We start from the raw sequence: 25,644 nt of genomic DNA, 5'->3' as shown, positions 1-25,644 counted from the left end.
CAATACGGTTCCTCTCTGTCTGTCTTTATCGCATAAAAAAACGCATGATACAGTTGCATCTGTCTCTCACAAAAGCATGCATCATCTCTCACACAGACACACACTCACACACTCACATAAACAGCTTTGTTATGAATATGTCTGCCCCGGTCAGAGAAGGGTTGTTTTATTATGTCACTATGTTGAAGCAATCTAATCTATTATGGTCCTGATTGCAATTTAAGATGGTAATCAGTAATCCATAATGCATCACATTTTGCCGAGCACTTCACTGGCTTTGCAGACAAAATCGATGGAGAGGTGGTCAGAGACGGAGAGAGAGAGAGAGCAATGTTTTCATTAAGATTCATATACAGTAACAAATTAAGGAGTCAGCTGGAGGGAGTGAGAGACACGAACAGCAAGACTGATAAACAAAAAAAAAGCCTGTGCCCTTGCTAAATCAGTATAGCCATAACCAATCATGGCTCAGTGTTACTTCCCTTTTCTAGTCACATGAGGAGCACCACAGTACCACATCCGTCCATCATTGGTGACAGGTTTCAGTTAGCTTCCAACGGCTGTATTTGATAGGGTTTGTGTGAGTTTCATGGAAAAGGTCAAAAGTACATGATGGACTATTACATACAAAAAGGAGACTGTGTGTTAGTGCTGGTTCATACCGTACTTGTGTGCGCAAACATACTTTCTACATACACCTTCATTTACAGTCACAGTTATTTTAAATATGGCGTGCAATCATTTAAGACATTTCTTCCTTAAAAAAAAAAAACTCTTAAGTTTAGTGTCACTTTCAGCCTCAGCTTCTTTGAGCTCTAATAAGAACTACATCAGAGAGAGATATTTGTAGTGCTCACTCTATATAGTCTCTCTTTTAATGTCACATCTCCTTTCTGAAGCTATTTTCAACTTTCGTTTTCACTCCATCACGGTAAACATGAAGTTTAATAAGCAACGTAACCTCTGCCAAAGTCTCTAAGCAACAAGTCCAGCTCTTTGACAGTATTCCTACATGTACTCCTTTTGTTTTATGTTTTTTCCACAGATATACTGCAGAGAAAAGTCACTTCATTTACTTGTATTTGTACTCTTTCTACACTGATATGAATATTCATGATGCAACAGAAAGTGATGCCCTAAGATAGTAAAGGTCAAAGAACTCCTACAAAATCATCATTTATTCTATATTATTGCTTTTCCAGACAGAAGTTGTTGGTTGTCTCCTTCACATTATCCTCTTAGTTCATTGCACTGCTCTGTCTGTGAAAGCAAGATCTCTATTTGGAGTGTTTGGAAGGAATGCGTGTTTGTGCGCACTCACACACACACATGCGCATACACACATATACACATACACATATACACACAGCTGCTTAGGGAAAAATGCTGCGTCAGGGTCCGTTGAGGGCAGGCTCAAATCATCCTGACAGCTTCCCTTCTCTTCTCTCTCCCTCCTCTTCTCTTTCCTCCTCGCTCTCTCTCTTTCACCCCTCCATTCATCCTCACCCCTCCTGCCCCCTCACTGCTGTCCAATGGATCCCATCAATCATCTTTCATCTGCTCTTGCACCTTCCCCTCCATTCTCTTCTCATCCCATCTCCTTCTTTCACCCCTCTTTCCCTCAATCTATTTCCCCCCATTCTCTCCTTCCCTTTACTCCTCCTCCTCCTCCTCATCCTCTTCCCTCTGTAGTGTACCAGTCTTTTATAGGCCAAATAATTATTCAGCATTGCATATGAGCAAAAAACAGGCAGTAGGCCAAATGCCACACACCCCTTCTTTTCTCTCTCTCGCTCTCTTCCTCTTATATTTTCTCATTTCCTTCTGCTTTACCAGTCTCCCTCTTTAAAATGCATCTATTCTTCTCTCTTCATCATCTATAGACTTTTCTTCATCCTATATCCATCTCCTTTCTCTTTCATCCTTCAGATTATGTCTATCCATCTCTTAAGTCCCCTGTCTATATGTCTGTCTCTTTTTCTCATCCTCTCCTCATTCTCCATCCTCCCCAGTCCTCTCTTACCCCAGATCACACCCCAGACGGATGCTGATCTGAGAGAATACATACAGACAAACACACACACACACACTCACAGACTCCCATACAGTACGTCTGCATAAACAAGATTAACAAATGCACACACAGAGGTGCAAACATTTTTGGCCTCTCAAACAGACTCATATCCAGTGTAAGCACAGTAAGCAGACAAGCACACAGGCAGATGCACATTTGTATGGCAGCTTTAAAGCAGTGAGTGAGTTAAGGAGTGATTTATGTAAGAGAGAAGCTGCAGTCAACGCTAATAGTTTTACTAATGATTTAGACCTTGTCATTGTACTCTGCCTCAATCAATCATTTAACTTCACGCTGGGTGTGTTTCTGTGTCTCTTCTCTTCTCTTCTCTTCTCTTCTCTTCTCTTCTCTTCTCTTCTCTTCTCTTCTCTTCTCTTCTCTTCTCTACTCTTCTCTTCTCTCTTCTCTTCTAAGTTATGACCCAATCAACATTACTTTGCACATGTGTCTGAACCTACTGTTACTTTGAAACTACACTTTGGTGAAAATTTAGAAATGTTTGATCTCACCTGACTGGCTGGCAGGCAAAAGTCCTAGGGACACAAGGTGCAAAAAGGTGAATGATTTGATGTGACGCTGTCCTCAGGGCAAAAGGAGAAAAAATAGAAAGGCAGAGTGAGTGCTGAAGAGACTATATGACAGAGAGAGGAAGCCAGAGGAACAGCATTTGATGTGACAGAGGTTGTTCAGTTACCAGCTGTGGGCATTTAGCTGCTGCCCGCATGTTTGAATTAACATCACAGTCACTCTACCAGCAGGAGGATCATGCATCCAGACAAGCATCCCAGCACAAAGCTGAGAGACAGTGTTGTTAGAAAGCTACGGAGATACAAGTCAGGAATAGATGGTGTAATCAGAGAACGCCTCGGAGCCCAGATGTGAGGTACAACACAGTTAGAGGTTTATTTACCAGGCAGTTATCACACTAGATGCCATCCATGCATTCACCTCCCTCTATAGCAAAAACCTGAACCTCTAGCTTTTCTTCCATTTTTGTGATTGATAGTCCAGTCATGTGCTTTTCAACAGCAGAGAAAACGCCTGTGCAGTGTTTATTTTGAGAGAGTCTTGGTTTAAACAATGTGAGGTGCATGCACTCACTCCAGACCTTTCAACCCCTCTGCAAGTCAGAATAAGTTGCCTTTTTAAGCAAGGTGGTAATTTTAAGGAATTCACACACACACACTCCCACACACACACAGGTAATGCAGGTAATAATGATAATATCAGTGCTCTGATATACAGACACTCCCTGAGGCCCTGAAGGTCTGCTTGATCGATGTCTTGTTACTGTAATGACTGCGTGCGTGTGTGTGCATGTGTGTGCGTGTGTGTGCGTGTGTGTGTGTGTGTGCGCCTATCTTTGAAGGACTGACCCTGATCAATGTGTGTTAAAACCATAATGAGGAATCGATTAGTTGTCCTGGAGACTACTGCTGGACACACATGCACACACACACACACACATACACGCACACACACGCACATACACACGCACACACACCCACACACAGACAACTGCACACTCTGTCCATCTGTCTGCAATAATAGGCCTATTACTTGATAACAGTGAAGTCAGTCATCCTCCTCACTCTCTATTAACTGCTTCAGTGACAGACTCACTAAGGCTGCTTTAACGCTTCAGGTATATGGATAGACTGCACACTGTGGGTCTTGCTCATAGACTTGAACTAACGCACACCGAATTAAAATGCACAACTTTAGTGTTGCATGAGACTCAATATCTTATCCACAAGTCTTATCCACTTTTTGATGTGTTGAGTCACTGATAAAATTTGAGAAACCAATCTATAAATTAAGGTAATGGATATAATACATATAGATTGCTGCTTTAACAGGAACCAAATGATAGAAAAATGACATAAAACTGCTTTTAATTGTATCAGAATAATATATATATATATAATTTTTAATAAATAATGTAGCAGTAATCTGTAATTTCCTATACTTTGATTAGGTGTTGTAGCACTGTATGTGCATATGAACATCCACATGGTTGTGTGAGTTTGCATGGTGTAAAGTTTGTCATATACCCAAATGCATGAAGGTCTGCAAGGACCCCTGTGTGGATGTTTGTGCATTGCCCAAAATTTGCGACTGTAAAGACTGTACTGTATGCACTGCAAGTATGTCAACTACACATGACCTAGAAGAGGAAACTGAACACTTGTTTCGGGTCCTGTATTGACGTTCTGTACTGGCCATCCTTAAACTTATTCTCATTTGGCCGAAACACATATTTTCTTTTTTCGACCGTTTCTTACTCTTTAGCCAAATACTACAAAGAGCTCTTCTTCTTGCTGTCATGAGGTTGCCAGCTTGTTTTGCAGTGCACGTGTTGAACGTGGCTGACCCCCAGTTGTAGTATGTGTAGAAGCATGTGTCTGCTGTCCACATGCAAGTAAGAAGCTGTCCATCAAGTATGAACAAAGCTTGAGAATATATGTGCTGAATGTGTAGTGTATCTTTTTTGGGACCTTCAATGATGGACACACATCAGAATAAGAAGCAAGAAAAAAGGAAAGATCAGTAGCAGAGGCTGAACTACTAAATGTTTCAATGTTTGGGTTTTTCACTTGGGTTTTTCACTTGCTCACTTGTGCAGATGAAGTCAGTTTGTGGTTTCACAATTGCAACTTATACTTTGTCCTAACAGAGAGCATTACAGTTCAGTTTAACTTCCTTCTAACTATTCTGAAACTAATTCTTAAGAATTTAGCTCAAAACATGTCATTTCATTCATATGACTAGAGCTGGAAAGTGTGTGTGTGTGTGTGTGTGTGTGTGTGTGTGTGTATGAATCTACTCACAGTTGACTGTTTCTGTTCCTCTAAAAATGTTTGTACGCAGCCACTGATTATTTCACTTCCCTTTGTACAAAATGAACACCAGAAAATGGCAACGTCAAGAGAAAAAAGAGTACATAAACAGCAATAACATTACAACATAATAGTGAGAATCTCCTGTATTTGTTTGGAAAAAAACATGTTGTAACAGTTTATGGAAATATATATTTCATTACCAGTAAGTGGCTTGAACCGCACATTATGTCATGATTAACTTCATAGTGTTTTCTTAGTGAACTGACTCTCAAAGTTCTTAAGTACATAGTCAATTCATTTTAACTTAATTAAGTTTAAATTATGGTTAGATTTTCCCTTTATGGCTGAAAGCAATCAAAAAGCAACATGAAACATAAAAAACAAACAAAAAAGGAGATTGGAGATTGGAAACTTCTGCAATTTTGGCTTGTTTTCTAGCTCTTTTTAGAGTGTGTGTGTGTCCATCTGTGTGTGTCTGGGGTGCAGACGCTCTGTCTACAGCTAAGGGCACCCCTGATGTTAGATGAAAGAAATGTGCAGGTGTAAGAAGACAACTCCTGACCTAAAGAGAGACAGAAAAAATGTGTGAAAGGCAATTAAAACCAAGGCAGAGGGGAGGGGTGGGAGTGCATCTGTAGCCAAACCTTTACTTGGGTTCACGTCAGACAGGCTTTGGAAAGCTTTCTCACCCCTGAATCACCCCTTCCCCCCAAACACACACACACACACAGACACACAAACAAGCACACATAAATCTTGCAAGTCAACAACTCAGTCATCATTTCATTCATGTAAGCAAGTAAAAAGGAAACATCTTGAGCACCCGTTGTCAGCCACCAAATTTTAGGGAAACAAATTCCTACTTCCCTGTGGCAAGTGTCAACAAATCACAGATTGGCTGCAGTGAAAGATATTGGGGGAGACGAGAGAGAGAGAGTGAGGGAGATGATGGGATTAAACAGTTTGTTCAAAGCTATGTACCTCCCACACAGAGACAGATTTTAGGAAACCTCAAACCCATCTATAGATCCATCTGAGAGCATTGCCACAGGCTCTGTGTGCGTATCACTGTGTGTCACTTATGTGTGTGACAGAAAGTGTGTAGGCGTAGGTCTCTTGTGTACGTGTGTGTGCTGACTTAGATGTAGCTGTGTATGTCTTTCTGCTCTCTACTAAAGGCAAAGAGATAAGGGAGGGAGGAAGGGATGTAGGGACACCTGTCTCTGTCTGTCTGACGGGAGGAGTTGGCAGCGTGAATGCAGTGTCATGTTCTCCCTCTGACTGCATCCACACGGTGCCGGCTAAATTTGAAATCTTTTTCTTTCTATTTTGACCCTTCTTCCACACCTGAAAACAGAGCTATTCCTAAATATTCTCCAGAGAAGATTATTTTGAAAATGTTGGCTTTGTGTTTTGTGTTAATGAGGAAAGCAGAACTTTTGAAAACTATGTTTCCCTGCTCAGACATGAGTGCTGGATCTGCAGCTATAAAGTTGAGCAACTCCAGCCCAGTCCGTGATCACTCATTTTAAATGTCAATACACAGTCCAACAGTTGTCATTACTCTGTATTTATGTTTGTTTTGTCGAACATCGCGATCATAAAATAGTGATTTGATTGATGTCTCAGAGCAGAAGCACACGAGTTTTTGGTTTACTGGTTTAAAAAAAGAATTTAGCCACAATCATATCATTGTTTTATACAGAAAAGTAACAATAATAGAAAAGTAACAGAAAAGTATGTAAATGAAAACAACTAAAACATAAGATTAATCAATTAATCATGTCAAAGGTGATGTTTTCAAATGTATTGTTTTGTCTGACCAGCATTCCAAAATCTAAAGATTTTCAGTTTACTATTATAGCTGTATTAAAACTGAGCTGAGAGTAGTGTGTCTGTCCCACTCTTTACCAGTTAATGGCCACGATGCACAATTTTGTTTGCTGACTGAAAGAGGCAGCAGCATATCATCATAATTGTGACCTGCCCAGGGTGAAAATACATTAACTTGCCCCCCAAACACAAAGTGTACACACACAACCACTTCAGACAATTGCTGTGTCACCATGGAGAGGTTCATCATGCAACTCTCATCCTGCACAACAGCCTTTGATCAGCACCAAGGACAGCAGCCAAAAGTGTCAAATTTATCAACGCTAATCTAACAGCTGGACCTGGACTCAAACCACAGCCTGCTTTACCCCACCCATGGGGGGAATCTTCTTCTGGCTGGATGGAGAAGGGGGGTCACGTATGTGCTGATATAGCTATTAGCTAAATGGCAATGGTGAGCGAACGTTAGCCCCCAGCTGCAGGTCAACATTGCATTTAATGAAGCATGGTTATGAGTAAAAAACCTCTAAGTTAAAGTTATCACAAATGACAGGGAGCAATGTCATTGGACAAATTAGCATTTTCTAGCAAGCCTTCTTCTTCTGTGGGTAGAAATAATATTTATTTTGGATAAGACTGCAGATTTGGAACTGCACAAGACAGTCAATGTGGGAGAGAGTCCATGTACAATAGAAAAAGTGGCCCCTGACAGATTCTGGGCCCTGGAGCAGCTGCACCAGTTGCACCATCGATACTTACACCAGTTGAAAAAGGACAAAAAGGAAGGAGGAACATTTCAGTGTGAACTGGGAACTTCCCAAAAACACCCTGAAAACACTGGTTTCAACAGTTTTTTTCTTCCAATTTAGCCTCTCTCTCTCTCTCTCTCTCTCTCTCTCTCTCTCTCTCTCTCTCTCTCTCTCTCTCTCTCTCTCTCTCTCTCTCTCTCTCTCTCGCTCTCTCTCTATCTCTCTCTCTCTGTCTCTATTTCTATCGTTCTTATTCATTCTCTATCTGTTCCATCAGCACTGTTTAACAGGCATTTTTAATTCTAATATTCTTGCTCCCCCATCTCTGCCTCCACTGCGTCTCCCACACATTGGCTCATGGCCACTGGTTTCTGTGCCTAACAGCAAATTAGAGAAAGCTAGAGAAGAAAAGGGGATGGAGAATAGGAAAAAAAACAAAGAAAGATAGAAACAAAAGAAAGTGTCGAAAGGTTAAACATTGAAAAATAATTATGGAAAGAGGGAGCCAAGAAGAGAAAGAAAAAGAGATCTTGTCTGCATACAAATGGAAGAAGAAACTGTTGAGGCGTTTACTTGGGAAAATATGACAAGACCTGTGACACGTACGCACACACACACACACACACACACACACACACACACACACACACACACACACACACACACACACACACACACACACACACACACACATGCAGCTAAGTCCATAGTGACAGCTTGCATCACGATTGTGGTGTTGCACGCAAAGAAGACACAAAGCATGATCAGAGAGTGGGAGGTGTGTGACCCTCATTATGTTGGGAGCTTGCTCACCTGTCAGCAACCCCACACATGCGCGCACACACACAAATGTGAACACACCAACATAGTTTCAGACGTGACTGCAGAGCAAAAAACGCACACTCTTGCAACACATCCCCATAACTAAACTAGCATATAGGTCAATTTCAGCATGATAAATTAATATGCCGCCTCTATCGGTGCGTTCCAAAACCATTACTAATCACTGGTAAAAAAATAATCATATTTTATGGTGTGACAACAATGTGGTTAAGGTCTGATTTAGGTTTAGGCAACAAAAAACACTTTGTTAGGGTCTAGGAAGGCTCGAGGTTTGGGTTAAAATGATCATTTGAAACATGGTGTGGGTTAAAGTTAATACCTCTGTAGAGTTAGGCAACCTTCTCCATTATGGCAACAGTAAATGTCAAAACAATCATGGTTATGGCTTTTAAAAAACTGTCCTGACTCACAGTTGGAAACATGACACTGGCCGCTAGTAACAGGAAGCCAACAGTGGTCTTATATAGCTAGGTCCACTTTTTGCCATCTATCTATCTAGCCATCCACCCACCTGCCACATCTGATAATGGAAATTTGTTAGAATATATTGATGTCATCTGAACTGCGTCACTTCTCTGGGTCAAAAACATTTTTGCCTATTCTGTCTTTTTTTTCTTCTATTCAAGACAGACTGCTTTTGTGTGTCTATTCACACACAGATTCTCCGATATGTACGCTTTGCTATCAGTGTTCTCTGCTCTTGAATCGACTCTCATATCGTCTATGGTTTCATGTCTTATTGTTACCAGAGATGAGGTGGAATAATGATGCATACATGTACGCACCCACACATGCACACTCGTTAATCTTGTCCATGTCAGTTTATGTTATGTAAAATCCAATGTTTTCCATATGTTCCATATCCATATGTTTTGTGTCTGTTTGAGTGTGTGTGTTGCTTGGCTTCCAGTCTTACAAATAACCGTGAATGCATGCTAAAAAATAGTGAAGCACACCGTAAATATTCATTTATCTTTTATGTGTTAGACCAGTAATAACAAAACACTGTATGTGATACTTTTACAGTGAGTGGTAATTGATAAGCACCTTCATCTGCTGAATCAGCAGCTAGTCTTCTGTCACCAGCTTGCAGGTTTAAAAAGTAAATTAATGTCCTGAAAACCTCAGTATGTCCCGCTATTTTCAGCTTGAACAGTATGTTTTATAATTATTCATGATCAGATTGATTAAGTGTGAGGTTCAACTATAGAGATACTTGCTCATCTGGTGCTACGCTACAGCTTCCAAACTCAGGGCTATTCCAATACTTCTATCAATACAGTTCATACTAAATCAACTGATTTCAACATTTTTCTTGACCTCATAACTGCATAATGGCCTAACCATAGAGATACTTTGAGGGTTTCTTTTGAGATTGATTGTAAAGTGTTCATTGCATTACATTAGAGAGATGTAAAATGCTCAGTACAAGAACAATTAGCGTGACTGTGGTCAGAACTGATCAATATAATGGATGGAGATGTGCAAATAGAGATCTGCTGTACTTATGCCTTTATGTTAGAAAGTCTCTAATTGAAAATTGAATTCACTTAATAAGGAATCACACTAAATGTCTTCTGTTGTGACAAGTTGCTCAAGGAATTTCTGTCCAGGAAGCTATTTCTGAGGCTTGGCAGGTGTGTCATTGGTATCCAGACACAGAGGCAGCACTCCTGCTGTGGGTCTTGAGAAACATTTGTGGTCAGAAAACATCAAAGAATTGGGAATAAGAATAGATTCAAAGCCAGCCTTCCTTTTATGGGTGGAAAGGAGTCCCAGGTAGCCTTTCTTCTGACAGCAATAATCAATATACATGTGATTTTTGGGCAAATTCAGATTTTAATGTGCATTTTTCACAGCTTCCTAGATGTACTGCATTTATACTTCTATACAATAAGTACAAATGCAGTACTTCCACCATAAAGTGATAGCATTATACACAAACTATGCACAAACTGTGACGTCATGGACCTAATTCCCTAAGAAACTTGAAAAAAGACACAAAAATCCATAAATAATTCAGAGCACTTGACATGATATGACAGGAAATGTTTACTTTAATGTCAGTTTTTTGTGTCAAATTTGCGTTCAGTACCAACATGATCCGTCATGATTCAACGCGGCCCCTTTATATAACAGTCTGCATGAAGTGTGAGATTTTTCTAAGGAAGGAGCAACTGGAAAATTGCTGAAGCGACCTAAATCCATTCTCAAATGTGGAAAATGTGAATTTCTCTGTGGATGGAAGACCAGCAGGCTGAGTTGCAAACATTATTAAATTAGACCTGGGCAAAGATGTAAACGAGAATCATTTGTTCCACATTAAACCTTTCCTGGCATCAAAGGATATGAAGGTTCATCAATAGTTCAAAGAGCTTGACCAGTACATCCTCTCTTGTCTTTGACCCTAGTCTAATATGAATCAGAAGACATGTGAGGTTGTCGTTTTATGTCTATTTTCTTGCACAATTGAAGACTTGTTTTCAACTTCTTTTGAAAGCACCATATTCCATCGGTTTAAAAATATCATCAAACTTGATATTTACTTTGAGAATAACAAGTAGAAAATGAGGTGAATCAGTTGTGTGAGAGTGGGAATCAGTTTTCTTTTGAATTTTTAAAGTCTGTCGCGCACACATGTGACACCACTGTTTCCCTATACAAGCTGAGAGGGAGCACATCATCTTACATTCACAGTCTCCTTTTTGTTTGTATTATAATGTAGCTATAATCCATAAAATGGTGTTCTCTAGACCATGAAACTCGTGGCAGTTGGAGTATATAATCACTCGATTACAGCGCAGTTATAGAATTTTAAAAAGGTTTCTCTTCCCCATTCGTCTCATGCAGGTGGTTCTTTTCTACTTCCACCATCTGTGAACTACCAATGTCTTCTGCTGCATTCATTTGAATTGTAATGACACCCATGCTTTTAGAAGTCCCTCTAGCCACTGACAGATACAAACAATTTGCTCATTGGTTCCTTTGTAGCCAAATCCAATGTGATTCCTGTTAGATTAAAGGACCAATAGAGAGAAAAAAAGGATGATCTAATAACGGTAGAGTCAAAGCATCTTGGAATGATTCATATTCAGATCCTTACACTTCATCAATATATTCATTAAGTACTTGTTCATCAAGTATGTAGATTCTTAGTATTGTAGTTTGTTATTGTCCCGTTGGTGTTGCATTTCTCTGAAAGTGGCGAATGAATGTTTGCTTTCACTGCACAGGGAAAGGTATTTATAAATATTTGTTTGTCCTCTGCAGGTATGACTATGTAGAAATCCATGATGGGAACTCAGAGACAGCTGACGTATTAGGAAAGCACTGCAGCAACATCGCCCCTGCACCAATCATATCATCAGGTCCCTCACTCCACATCAAGTTTGTATCTGACTACGCTCACCAAGGGGCTGGATTCTCACTGCGCTATGAAATCTTTAAAACTGGTAAGTGGATGCTACTGTTGTAAACTTTTTGTAAACTTTGCATTTTGTCTAAGAAAATTACGTCAAACTTGACCTAGTAGCCAGTCAAAGGTGGAAAACATATTTTACAAATGTAAAGTTTTGGTCAAACCCTAATGATTCTTAAGATACTAAATACCGTACTGGATAACACATTGAACTAAGGGGCAATACACAGTATAGTGTTGTCTTTTAATCATATGTGTTTTTGGCATCTGTGCCTCTTTATTATAAATTGTAGACATGTGGTAGTGGGAAGAGAGAGATAAGCGATGACATGCAACAAAGGTCTCACACCAGTCTTGACTGCTGAGTGTGGTTCGAGTCTGGCAGTGGACCTGTGTTGCATGTCGCCCCCTATCTCTCTCTTGCGAATGTCAACTCTCTCTACTCCCAACAATGTATTTAAAAAGAAAAGAAAGAAATTAAAAGTTCCCACCAGACCTGTTTTATGATTTTAAAAGCCATCTTTTAGTATCAATCACCTCTGCATGAACACCACCCTGCACAATGAAGCTCAAACATTCAACTAAAGGGACATGAGGAAAAACACATTATTGAGTTGAGGGGGGACTTGAAACTCCTGTGTGGCACCATCATTGTTATACAGCTTGGAGAGGTATTCTTCTTTTGAAAGTGCTTAAATTGAAGTCTATATTTTGAGTATTCAATACTCACAAGAGTGACATTATCACTGTGAATGGCCTTCAAACATGTTAACAAAAGATCCAAAAATCCAAGAAGGATTGCACCTTTAGAAAATAGGCTATTAGTAGCTGTATTACAAGCCACTCATAGAGGACTCAACATGGTTCATTAGGTGACCAAGCCTCGTTTATCTCGCTAGTGTCATGGGAGACAGAGAGAAAGAGAGTAGAGACAGCACAGGACCCTTGAGAACCCTTTAGACTGTCCAGGCGAGACATCTCTCCCCCTCATGGCACTTTGTGTGTGAGTTGAGTGTGTGTGTGTGCGTGATATGGCTCCCCTTCACGCTGCCATGGGTCAGCCAAAGCGAGACCAATTGAGATCAAGGGCGAGTGAGACAGAGGGGCACATAGTGTCGGCCCCACAGCCATCTTGTTCCGTTCCCCCTGAAAGCATTCCTCACATGCTTGCTTAATTGAGTCCTGGGTCCTAGGTCCTGAGCTCTGAGACACACACACACATGCACAAACACATACAGACACACACAGAGGGCTGAGGTTACTAACACAACACGTGTGGTTGTCAGTGTTTCTCACTTTCTGGCACCAGCCTGTTGGGATTTCTTCAGTGTGTGTGCCTTTTGCGCTTGAATCTACCCAATGGACTTTAAAACAACAGGGGTGTCGGTGTTCACACCCAAGCACCCGAGAGAGAGAGAGAGAGAGAGAGAGAGAGAGAGATTGTAAAAGGATGATGTGACTTTTTAATTAAAAAAGGTCTCAGACCTACCAAACTTTAAACACACATAGTTTCATGGAAAAAATCAGCATGAAACTCCGTTTTTTTAATCTGCACTATGCTTACAGATGCTATTAAAGGGATTATTTCATTGTCCAGACTTTCACATTACATTGTAAACATATAATAAACATTCAATTTACAATTAACTATATTTCTGCTGTTTGTAATTAATCAGTTAAAGCTTTAACTTTGTACTCGCCAAGTCTGTTGTAGAGATTTGGGAAAACAAGGACTCGTGGATATGACATATAAGAGTGGAAGCTGCATGAGCTTTCTACATTTTTCCAAAGAAACAGGATTTTTACATGAATCATTTAAACTGCTTGCCTCTGAGTCAAGTTAAGTTTATTTGTAGAGCACAGTATCATACAGAAACAATTCAAAGTGCTTTACAGAGTTAGGAAACAGTAAGTCAGTAAAAATTTGGTTTAGACATTCATACAGGCAGACATTATACTTTCACAAATACACAAACACGTGCACACATGCATGCACAAAGACGTAGTTAAAAACTAAACATAACAAAAATGTCTTCAGTTTATTTTCAATGTTGGTACAAACAATGATGGTACAAACTGTACACCAGCTGGCAGACTGTTCAATACTTTAGGAGCATAAGCATCTGAACAAAAGTAGCAGAGTCAGACCGAATGTAAACAGAAACTAGCCACCTGGAACGGGTATTATGGCTGAGGATACGCATCCAAGGCAACATGAATCAGGTTAAAATAAACTGTTATTATCTTATAAGTCCCTTGTAATTTTCTTTTTAAGAATGAAGAAAACGTCTTATTGTTCACTGGAATATGATGCAATTTAAGAGTATGTAACTCATTTAAATTTTTTTTTTTTAAAAATCACAATTTTCTCTATACAAAGATGAGCACTCGGTGAAGAAGTTATAATGATATCACATGCTAATCAATATTTTACAAGTACCGGTACATGTATTACTTACTTACTGGGTGTTAGGTGTGAGCTGAGTAGTGCACGTTAGTATACAAACAATATGAATAAAAATTACAGCCATGGTTACTGCCAAACTACGACAGAGAAGATCACAGTTTTTCATTTGTGCGGCTGCTTCCATAAAATTGATGAGCAATACAATAGCATTTACAGGACTTTCTCTAGTTTGCCCATATGTGTGTGTATGTGTGCATATTTGTGTCCAGTCTCTCCTGGCAGTAATGATGGAGCCATTTGGAACATTCAAGCTGTTGCCATACTGCTAACAAGATCTTGTTATCCTGGAAGGTGCCGCTTAACGTCTGGTTGCGTGGGTGGTTGGATTTTGTGTGTGCGTGTGTGTGTGTGTGTGTGTGTGTGTGTGTGTGTGTGTGTGTGTATGTGTGTGTCAGGATGTATGTGTGTATGATATTCATATGCCGAAAGTTTGGACACATCTTCCTATTCACTTGAATGAGGAAGTGTGTCCAAACTTTTGACTGGTACTGTATCTACTAAGAAAGGGAGTGCTAAAGGATGGTTGGCCGTAGGTTTGGACACACACACACACACACACACACACACACACACACACACACACACACACACACACACACACACACACACACACACACACACACACACACACAAACAAACATACAGCAAAGCAAAAAAAAGGGGGAGAAGAATGCAAATTGTGAAGGAAGTGCAAAAATTACCACCAAACACACAGTTATGAGGGTGTGAAGCACAGGTGCCAAACTCTATCACCAAACCCTCACCTTCTGGACAGCCATGCGCATTGGTCCTGGAGCACTTGTGCAAAAGTAGAGAACACATTTTAAATCCACATCATTAGCACCATGTGACAGCTACAATGATCTATATTATTAACTTCTTGGGGAAAAACAATGTGCACCACAAAAAGCTGGCATAAAATGTAACCAAAGAAACTAACTGACCCAACAGGAAACCGCCTAAAAGCTAAATTATCCGAGAATGAGAATGATGAGAATAGAAGAGAAATAAAGCAGAAACAAAGCAACTCTATCAACAACAGTACAAAACAAAACAGCAGTTGCCGCCAATGCCTACTCAAACAGAATAAATGAAGTCACACACAGCAAAACGAATGCATAATATGAACAATATAACATCAGCATTTACCTCTCCTCCCTGATTATACCCATACAGAGGGCTCAACACATGCAGGTGTCACTATCAAACAGAGGGTAAAACACAAAGCATCTATGACTCAGTTTAAATGCTAAAATTAACATCTACCCAAACATTGCATGCAACAGTCATAACCTGTGACACCAGGGACCAGACAGAGAGGAACAGCAGCATACCAAGGGCTCGGCGGTACATCTTATATAATAAACCAAGCAAATTGTAAACAGGGAAGCAGAAGGTGCTAAGGCCCTATGGTAGCCAATAAGGGACATTGCATTACTGGTTACACATGCAAGGCCTTGACTTTTACATGTTTGCAGAACATGTAATGCAAATATGGGAACATAAGACAAATTGATATACATACACAAGAACAAAGACTCATGTATGCATACTAGAAACACATCGAGATTTTTAGAGATTGCACAAACACAAAAGTGACTTTAAGACAAAAACAAATACACATGCTACACTTGTTTTGTTTGCTCTGTTACTATGGATACTGTAGTAGAAATGTGAACACTACTACAGTGTGGCAGCCAATCAAATCTCACTGTCTAGGCAGAGTGCCCCCAGCTGTTATTGTGACCCAGAAATCAGCAGACACACATACACACACACACACACACACACATATATATATATATATATGAATGCACTAATGCAGGCTTGACGGTTACTCACAAATGCAGGACAGCCTGCATGTCTGCACGGAAATGTTAACTGTCTAACTGTCTCGCGCCCACACACACACACACACACACACACACACACACACACACACACACACACACACACAGTGACAATTTTTGTCACTTAGGATGACATTGCATTGACTTACATTCTTTCCCTGGAGATGTATTCTAACCTTAACCAAAACCACTTCATGTTGTGCCCTAAATCTTAACTCAAAACCAAGTCATGTCCCAGCTTTTGACCTTTGTAAATGGGAAGTGAGTCCTCGTAGAATGACTGTTTGGACAATTTTCTGTGAATATAAGTCGACACACACACACACACACTCCTCAGGCGTTGTTGTGTCAAAGCTATCGTGACAATCTAACTGTAAAGGAAGGAGTCCCTGTCTGTATGTGTATTTGCGTGACTGTTCTTTACTTTTCTTGACAACAGTTCATCCTATCTATTTCACACATGGCAGGTGTATTGCTGGAGACCCAAGGAAGTGCAGAGTAAAGCTGTTTGGATAAGAAATGTTAAAGATATTGTAAAAAGAAAACATTTAGTGACCTCTTCTGTAGGCGGTTGCAAATATCAGCATAAATACCAGCACTGCAATTTTTCTTTATTTATAGAACTTTTATTGAAATGTGTGAAAAGTTTTAATTTAAGTAGTTTAATGTATTCAGTTATTAACTTATATATCTGAACTCTGCGTAAGTGCTTCTGTCACATCTCCAAGAGACGTCGACTGAGCTCCTGTCACCTTTTACTCAAATAAAATGACATATGAGCGACAGACTTTCAACATTAACGTCATAATAACTCCTTAATGGCATTCTTATTAGCTGAATTTTCATGATTTAATTTAGTAAGTTTTTTGAATCGATCCAACTTATAAACAATAAGACATTTGCATACAGTTGGTACGCTCCAAGAATCGATTTTCTCAACAACCATTCATCCGACCGACTTCACACTTGGCGGGTGTATAATGAGGATCCAAGGAAGTGCAGTGTTGAGTGTGAAGTCATTTGAATGAGTAGTTCTTGAGAAAGCTGCTAGCAGCAACACCAGAGCTGTTGCCTCCATGAGCAAGCGTGTCATGAACGGGCACTGCACTACTCTTTCTAATAACTGCTGTTGTTTACATTCTATCCAATGCCTTTAGGCACTTCCTCTCTTACTCTGCCTGACTACCCATCAAGTTGGTTTATTACACCATCTAACCAATCACATTGCTCACTCCTCCCTCCTCTCTGGCTTTCATTGAGGAAAGTGGATCCAGATCTGACCCAGTGAAGAGTTCACTCATGTAGGGCTTTTGCTTACTTTTATAGGACTGAAAGTTATTTTGCACTCTGCTACCTATATACCATGGAGATTTTATAAAGGAATTTTGAGATTTTTTTTTAGGTGGAATACAATTTCTTATATTTGTTTGTTTATAAATATGAGAATAAAGCAGACAATGTTGTGACAGACTGAGACATTTTCCAAGATGCCTTCTCTTCTACATGTCAAACCCAAAGAATAAACATGAATTACGTTATTAAAGTAATGTTTGATTGCAGCTTTTAGCAAATTGCACTAGCTAACAGGGTGGTTGTCTTGTGACAGTTTGATTTGATATGCCATTGGTAATTTGGTTAAATAGCAAGTTTATTATAGAGGGAAATCCTTGCTGAGATTCAGTGACAGAGGCTGAAATTTAGTTTTAGAGGAGTTTGAGCACCAGGAGCCTTAAAGTTTAATGAGAAATGAGTCGGAATTGAACCTTGCACGTGGAAAACCCGAGCTGTGGTTTTGCAGGAACTGTTGAGCTGTGTGCGTGTGCGTGTGTGTGTGTGTGTGGGCTTGCGGTTTGTGTCTGTCGCTGTATGTTCAGTCTCCTCTGCATGTGTACTGTGTGTGTGTGTGCGTATGTGTGTCTATGTTAGAGATTGGTGGAGGGAGGAGGGAAAGTGGAGAATAATTGTGGGTTTGATCCGACTAATAGCCCATTGGCATGAAAGGCAGTTAGAATAAAAGTAGACGTCTGCATACCAGCTTACCAGACACGCAAGCAAACACATAAACATGCTTATATAGAAATATATGTTCATAATTTAGATGAATGAAAGTCTACAAACAAATACCCTAAGAGAAACTCCTAGAGATCAGTGAGCCATAAGCTCAAGCCCCAGATCTACCCAGCAACACACACGCAGACACACACACACACACAAACACACACTCCTCTAACCTCACCCCAATGGTAAGACATGCTCCTAACACGTGTTTCTTTCGCAGGGTTTGTTTCCTCCACAAACGGATGGGAATTGGGGAGAAAAGAATAAGAAATGTGACAATGGAAGTGAAGGGAATAATAGAGCTGTGGGAGGTAAAGAAGAAACAGCAGGAGAAAGGAGAGTATAAAAGATCAGAAAAGAAAAGGAGAGGAGTGAGGGATACATGTTTTTTTAAAGGAAGGAAAAGAGAATGAAGAGACAATAAGGCAGCCCAAAAACCGATAGTTAAAGTAGGAAGAAAGATAACAAAGACAGTTCAGTATATCTAGAAGATGAACAAGATTTTACATTTAGTTTTCTTGTTTGTGTTTCATATTAAGTAACATATATGAAAGGAGAGGGACAAGGTGGAGACAAGCGTTACAGGGGGAAAGAGTGTATGGAGAAGGGACAGGCCAAAGGAGAAAGGAGGGCACAAGTGTTTTTGCAATGTTCATAAACATGAAGTAATGAGAAGGGAATAAAATCGCTGCCGGCAACAGAACTGGTCAGGCGTTCACTTCGCTCACACACACACACACACACACACACACACACATGCTCATAGTCACGCAGACCCACGTTATCCAGCGACGGACTCTGCAGGGGGGCCAGACGCAAGGGGGACGAGAGAGAGAGAGAGAGAGAGAGAGAGAGAGAGAGAGAGAGAGACTGTCTGTGTGTGTTTGTATGTGTGTGTGTGTGTCGGGGTGTGTGTGGGTGTGTGCTTGCTTGCGTCCGATGTCGTTACATGAGAGCGGGTCACGATAACAAGTTAATCAGATTGAAAAGTGGGACAGAAAAACAGACAAACAGGCGTATATCAAGACAAACAGAAAATCTCTATCACATTGAAAAAAGATGCTGTAGTGGAAAATAGATGATTGCATATGTTAATAGGGAAATAGCATTTGGTGTATTTGTATGCAGTTGCTGCCATGTGTTCAAGCTCTATTGTTACAGATCTGCCAGAGAGGTCAGTCAAATGAGCAGCCAGATTTTGACACAGATTTTGACAAACTGCTGCTGTGCAGGATCTGTGACATTTCAGAATTAACTTAAGGTGATTTAAAATGAAAGTAAGAGAAGGAAAAAGCTGGAGAACATCAATATTCCTGATCACGCTTACAGAAGTTTGTCTGATTATGCCAAAAACTTAACAGAAATAAATTGTTCAACATCTCACACAGATATATGTCGTCATTCTATTTGCCTTGGACAGTGTCTGGCAGTCTGCTAACTGACAGATGTCCAGTCATCCTGGGGCCAGTTGCATTAAATTAGTTTTAGACTGGTCTTAAATTGTCAGATTAGAGTAATCTAATCAATTGTTGCATAAATATTACGACTGACTTAATTTGAGGTAGGAAAGTAAACCACATCTTCCCTTGACTAAGTGGATTTATTTGTTTCCAGATTTCTTTTTTGCATTATTTTTCCACATCTTTGTTCTAACCACCATTGGATTTATGCTCTTTTCAAGTTATTTCCTTGCATACTTGATGTGGCTTCAGATTTCTTTTAAATTGATTAACAATATTGAATAACACACTTTTTCAGCATTGTATTCCTCTAGCAGACATGGGTTTTCAGCAGGTGTAAAATGTATCGATCCTCCACTGCTAAATGAGCCTGTTACATCCATCCATTTTTCCTCCTCTATGAAGGGTCTTATTTCCCTCATAATGCATTGAGTGACAGGCTATCTAAGTCAGTCTTATATTGGTCATTCATAGGGAAGTTTTATGCAATAGGTCACTTTAAGTGATTAGAGCAAGTCTGACTTAAAATGACATTTACGTCAAAGATTATGTCTACTTTTATGCAACGGGACCCTGGTGCCAATTTTGTTATTAAAGTTTGGACCTGACTCTGAGTTATACCTTGTCTACAATAGCCAAAGCTGCACATTAGCAGCAGCTACAGCCTTCCATCAGCCACAATTACTGCTGTGCAAGTGTCTTGATAATGCTCACAGCCCAATACATAATCAATATAGCTTTGTGTGTAAGTCAAAAGAAAATAGACTTGAGGCCTAAAAAGACACTACAGGTCGCAGTCACAAACATAAAGCATGAGCTGTTAAGCAGTCGATGTCGGCAGTTGCATTGATTTAATACGGATGACTGGAAAACAGGTCCGATTTACAGGTTGTTAGAAACACAAATAACTGCACATGGACACACACACACAACCACGCACGCACACACACGCACACACACGCACACACACGCACACACACACACACACACGCACACACACACACACACACTCTGAATGCACTCTACATGCCACAATACACTCTCTCTTAATGTGTTCTTACTTTCTCTTCATTTACTCATCCAAGCATGCAACCAGAATTGCAGACACCCAAACAGACTGGAGAGAAATGGGTTACCATAAGAGGCTTAGACAGCACGTGCGTGTGTGTGTGTGTGTGTGTGTGTGTGTGTGGTTGGTCATACATCACACACATACTGTCTGGACTGGAATAATGGTCCAGTTGGTGTAACCACATTCATTCCATAATGTGTCTGAGTATTATTAGAGATGGTATTATGGTTATTCAGAAACGGAGAGCCTCAGATTACCCCCAGATCAGTGTGTGTGTGTGTGTGTGTGTGTGTCCATGATGATATGATGATAGTCAAAGCTCCTCATAGACCACCCAACTATGATACTGTCAACAAATTCTGCGCCTCTCCTTCTCTCTTCTATTTTTTCAGTCCCTCTCATCTCTCTCTCACCTATGTTTCTTTATTTTTCTCCCTGATTTGAGATTACAGTGGGGTTAAGGTTGCCCCCACATTTTTGTCCAGATATGGGAAATGATGCAGTATCTTGCTCAAGAGCACTTTCAACACAAAAGTGGATGTTTTTTTCTGTTGCAGACTCTCAAACACTGACTTTCTGCTTCACTGTCCCTCTCTCTCACATACTCTGCTGTATTTTTGCTTTTACTGATGGTGTGAAAGGTTTACTGATTTACCACTTCAAAGGTCTGCTGGTTAAAATGTATTTTTCTAAGTTGAAACCACCTGAATTAAATGAATATCCATTTTTCTTATTACCCTCATGACCATCTTGAATCACTCTAGGATTGGAGGCCTTTTAACAAAATGTGCAGAACTAACTGTACTCCTAATACTGCATACTCACCTTCTTGATATTTCTCACAAACCACATTAACTGCATTTGAAGTACATAATGTAGAGTCAGAGTTAATTGCATAAAGCCAGACATAACAACACTGGGGATTATGAAAATGTGAGGCAGGTCTTCTTTTGGCTGTTTTGTTTGAAAGCACTCTCCTCTCTGGACACAGCACCTCTGGGTGTCTTCTCAGAATTATTTCATTAGTTTTTCAGTATAATGACTGTCTACAGTGTCTCTACTCTGTCTTCTAAAGAAATTGTGTTCTTACATTTTCCAGACCTCAATAAATTTGATGCAAAGGATGTCAACAAAAGCTATTAATGTCTATTTACAGCAATACACATGTCTTTATACATGCTTTTCTCTCTGTGTCTTCATCCCAGGTTCGGACTGTTCCCGTAACTTCACAAGTCCCTCAGGTCTTATTGAGTCCCCAGGCTTCCCTGACAAATACCCTCCCAACCTGGAGTGCTTCTTCATCATCATCGTCCCTCCCAGCATGGACGTAACCCTTACCTTCCTCACCTTTGACCTCGAGAACGACCCCCTGCCGGGCGGAGAGGGTGACTGCAAATATGACTGGGTGGAAGTGTGGGACGGGCTTCCAGGAGGTATGGCACTGATCACATTGTTTGGTTTTGGTTTAGGATCATGTAGTTTTCGGAAGATGGCAGTGATGTTTGTTTAGTTATTGTGAAAGTGTGTTAATTTTGATGATCTTGATGGAGATGTTAAACAATAATTCAACTATTCCATGAGGCGATGTACCAAGCAAAGTGAAAATGGTGTATACTCTGCCCTGCCTACATCATTATTGACTGAGGTGGAGTAGCAACTATTTTGGTAGCTATGCGTTGGTAGATGAAAGCTATGCTTACAGGCAGAATGTTGGCGCCTACTGTGGAGAACAACTTTTCATGGGGAAAATAAAATAGGAATTGCTGAGAGGAGGGAGAAAAGAGGGGAGGTGAGAGTGTTAGGATATTTCTGGTCTAGTTGCTAGAAGGATTGGAAGAGTTTAGAAAGACAAATCTAAGGCACACAGACCTTGGATCCAGTTTCAAGGGATGGAAGAGCTGGAGAGAGAAAGGACTATGAAGAGTCCTGCACTGCTGGGAAGATTGAACACAGGAAGGAGATAAATAAAAAAAGGCCAGAAGACCTATGGTCTGCCTTCAAGAACAGAGTTGGGAGAGAAGAGAAAAAGAAGGATTTAAAAAGAGTTCAGCAAGTGGGATTGAAAGACGAGAGAGTGGATCGGAAGCTATTTTTTTTGGAAAATAGATATTTGCTGTTGTATTACATGTTAGTTTAGTTTAGTTTTTGATAGTCTGCTCGATACATTTTTTCTTCCTTTTCTACTGCCACCTATAAAAAATCATTCATTTTTCACTTTTACAGACTGATGTTTTCCATGCTTAATTCTCAAATTCTGTAAGGTACTTATAAATTACCCAGTGATTACTGAATAGCATCATTTAAAGAAGAGTGTAAACAATGGTCCTTTTCTTCCAATGAATAACTTTACTGTAGCTTTGAATTTAGTCCCCAGGGGAAGGAAAAGTCAGATCAGGACATCTTCACTTCTTTTTTTCTTGGGATTTAATATAAGACAGCAGAGGTTAAGCAAAGTTGAAAGTGGAAAATGAAAATGACCAGAAAGGCAAAAATAGAGAGGTGGATAAGAAAGAGAGGATGAAAGGCTTGTGCTCTGAGTGACGGGGCGAGACTACAAGAAGGATAGCAGGATGAAAGGAAAGGAAAGTGAAATGAAGTGGGAGGTTTAAAGGGAAGGAAATATACAGGATGAGATACAGGGGTGAAGGACTTTTAGTTAAGTCTTACCCTTTGCAGGAGTGCAGGGTCATAAGCAGGAAGAGTGGACAAAAAAAGACAAGCAGGAAAAGGAAGCAAACAGTCAGATATCTCAGTTCGGACTTGATGAGAGTGACAGCAAGACATCAATTAAGCAGAGAATGATAAAAACGAGAATAGTAAGACCTTTTTGTGTTTACCTTTTCTCTTCTTTACCAGAAAGGGGTTAAATCCTTTTGTTGTGTCCCAGCCTATTTTTAGCCTTGCTGATAAAAGGACAACTTAATTGCTTGCTTTCAATCCCATTCATCCAAATGGGAGTTCACTCATCCACATACCACATTATGAAACTATTAAGGGTGGGGGAGTAATGGCATTGATATCATTGTGTGTCCATGTGTTACTACACATGTGTTTGCAGGGGTCAGAGAAGGGACAAATGTGCCTTCTGTCTGCTTCATATGCTACTGAAATTATATTCATAAACACAGAGGGAAGCAGTGCAATGAGATAATGTTGGCCTGTAAACCAGACATATTTAATATTAAATCCTAGAAAGAAAAAAAAGATTAAATTTGTTTAACCAGAATTGTGTGCAAACACGGTTCATTTGTTTATAGAAATCATTTCTGTGGATTTTGGATCTTCTCCTCTCTTCTTTTCTCTTCTCTTTCCACCGCCAGCAAGAAAAAAAAAGTGATTACTGTTATTTGCTCAAGAGCCCTATTTCAAATATCCACCCATTCCAAAAGGGAAGAAAAAAGAAATCAATAGCGCTGATCGATTGCTGGCTTTTTTTCTCATCTTCCACCTCCTCGTCCTCCTCCACAGGCCTCCTCATGTGTATATCTGTGTGTGTGTGTGTGTGTGTGTGTGTGTGTGTGTGTAAGAGAGGATTCAGGGAGTAGCAGGATGAATCTACTGTCTTTACTCCCACCCCTTCTCTCTCCCCCCTCTCTCTAAACACACACATACACACACACACACACACACACACACACACACACACACACACCCTAAGGCTCTAGATCACACTCATCTGTTTGTGTTGACATATACAAGTTGTTGTATTAGAGGAATCACTTAGATCCTTGGATTTATACACACACACACACACACACATACACCCACGCGCTCACTGTAAAACCATGTCCAGTAAAGAGATAGCATTGATACATGGTGGTGATGACACGAGAAGGTGGGGTCATGAGCAGATGTCAGCAAAGATGGGAATAATAGAGATAAACGAAGAGAGGGAGAAAAAAAATTTAAGTAGCAAAGATATGGACAAACATGGGAGGATTAAGGGATGAAGGGAATGATAAAGGAGTGAAAATGCCTCTTGACACCTCTAAATTGTTGTGTGCAGTTAAAACATTGTGTAATGAGGTTTAAAAAAAAAAAAAACCTGCAAATGATGACATATACTGTATGATCCTGGTAGGATTTTAACTGACGGCTAGTCCATCACGTCTTGTCTATTTGACAGTGGGCCCTCTAATTGGTCGATACTGTGGGACAAGGGTGCCTCCTGAGATCCAGTCATCTACCGGGATTCTCTCTCTAGCTTTCCACACTGACATGGCTGTGGCTAAAGACGGCTTCTCAGCTCGGTACAACATGACACACAAGGAAGTCAGTGAAAGTAAGTATAAGTTAAACCTGCCTGTTTTCTTTTAAGTAAAAATATGGTAGAATAATGCTAGAATAAATCTTTTCTTTTCCTCTTTTTCTTGTAGCTTTCCATTGTAGTAATGCGTTCGGTATGGAGTCAGGAAAGATCACAGATGACCAGATCACAGCTTCATCGACTTTCTATGATGCACGCTGGCAGCCGCGCCAGGCCAGACTTAACAACAATGACAATGCATGGACGCCCAATGAAGACAGCAACAAGGAGTACATACAGGTAAGAGCTTGTTGTAAAGTGTTGGGGGTGTGAATAATTCTAATGATCATATCTCATGAACCCACACCTCCTTATGAACATGTCACAATTGTCACAATAAGTTCAGGCAGTTAAGAAAGTCTGTTGAATCTCACATAGGATTTTCACATTTTCCTCTTGCTTTGTGCAGGAAGAATATAAGATAAAAATAAGATAACATTCATGCATGAAGCCAATTGCTGCTTCATTTCTTTCTCAAATGCACCAAACTAACATCCCCTACTCAAGAGGTGAGGTACACACAGTGCAACAGTAAAGGCTTATTTTAGTCTGTTTTGAGTTTTTTCCACAAATGCAAACACATAATCCCAAAATACAGAATCTTACTCATAAAGAAAAAAAGGGAACTCTGCCTAACCTAAAAACAGATTGCACTGTTATTTTAACAGCAT

The 25,644-nt window shown here is 40.1% G+C and overlaps 1 protein-coding gene across 1 annotated transcript in view; it reads left to right on the top strand.

The window, feature by feature from the left end:
• The window catches only part of LOC128367960 (neuropilin-2-like), a 95,947-nt gene that overhangs the window by 15,773 nt on the left and 54,530 nt on the right, over positions 1-25,644 (top strand). The window contains exons 3-6 of the mRNA XM_053328670.1: positions 11,613-11,794; positions 21,873-22,100; positions 24,794-24,949; positions 25,044-25,213. Coding sequence (XP_053184645.1) covers positions 11,613-11,794; positions 21,873-22,100; positions 24,794-24,949; positions 25,044-25,213 — 736 coding nt within the window. The remainder of the gene's footprint in view (positions 1-11,612; positions 11,795-21,872; positions 22,101-24,793; positions 24,950-25,043; positions 25,214-25,644) is intronic.

This window comes from Scomber japonicus, chromosome 11 (assembly GCF_027409825.1).
Source record: "Scomber japonicus isolate fScoJap1 chromosome 11, fScoJap1.pri, whole genome shotgun sequence".
NCBI lineage: Eukaryota > Metazoa > Chordata > Actinopteri > Scombriformes > Scombridae > Scomber > Scomber japonicus.
The sequence above is the reverse complement of the archived record's forward strand: the minus strand, read 5'-3'. Positions and strand labels throughout refer to the sequence as shown.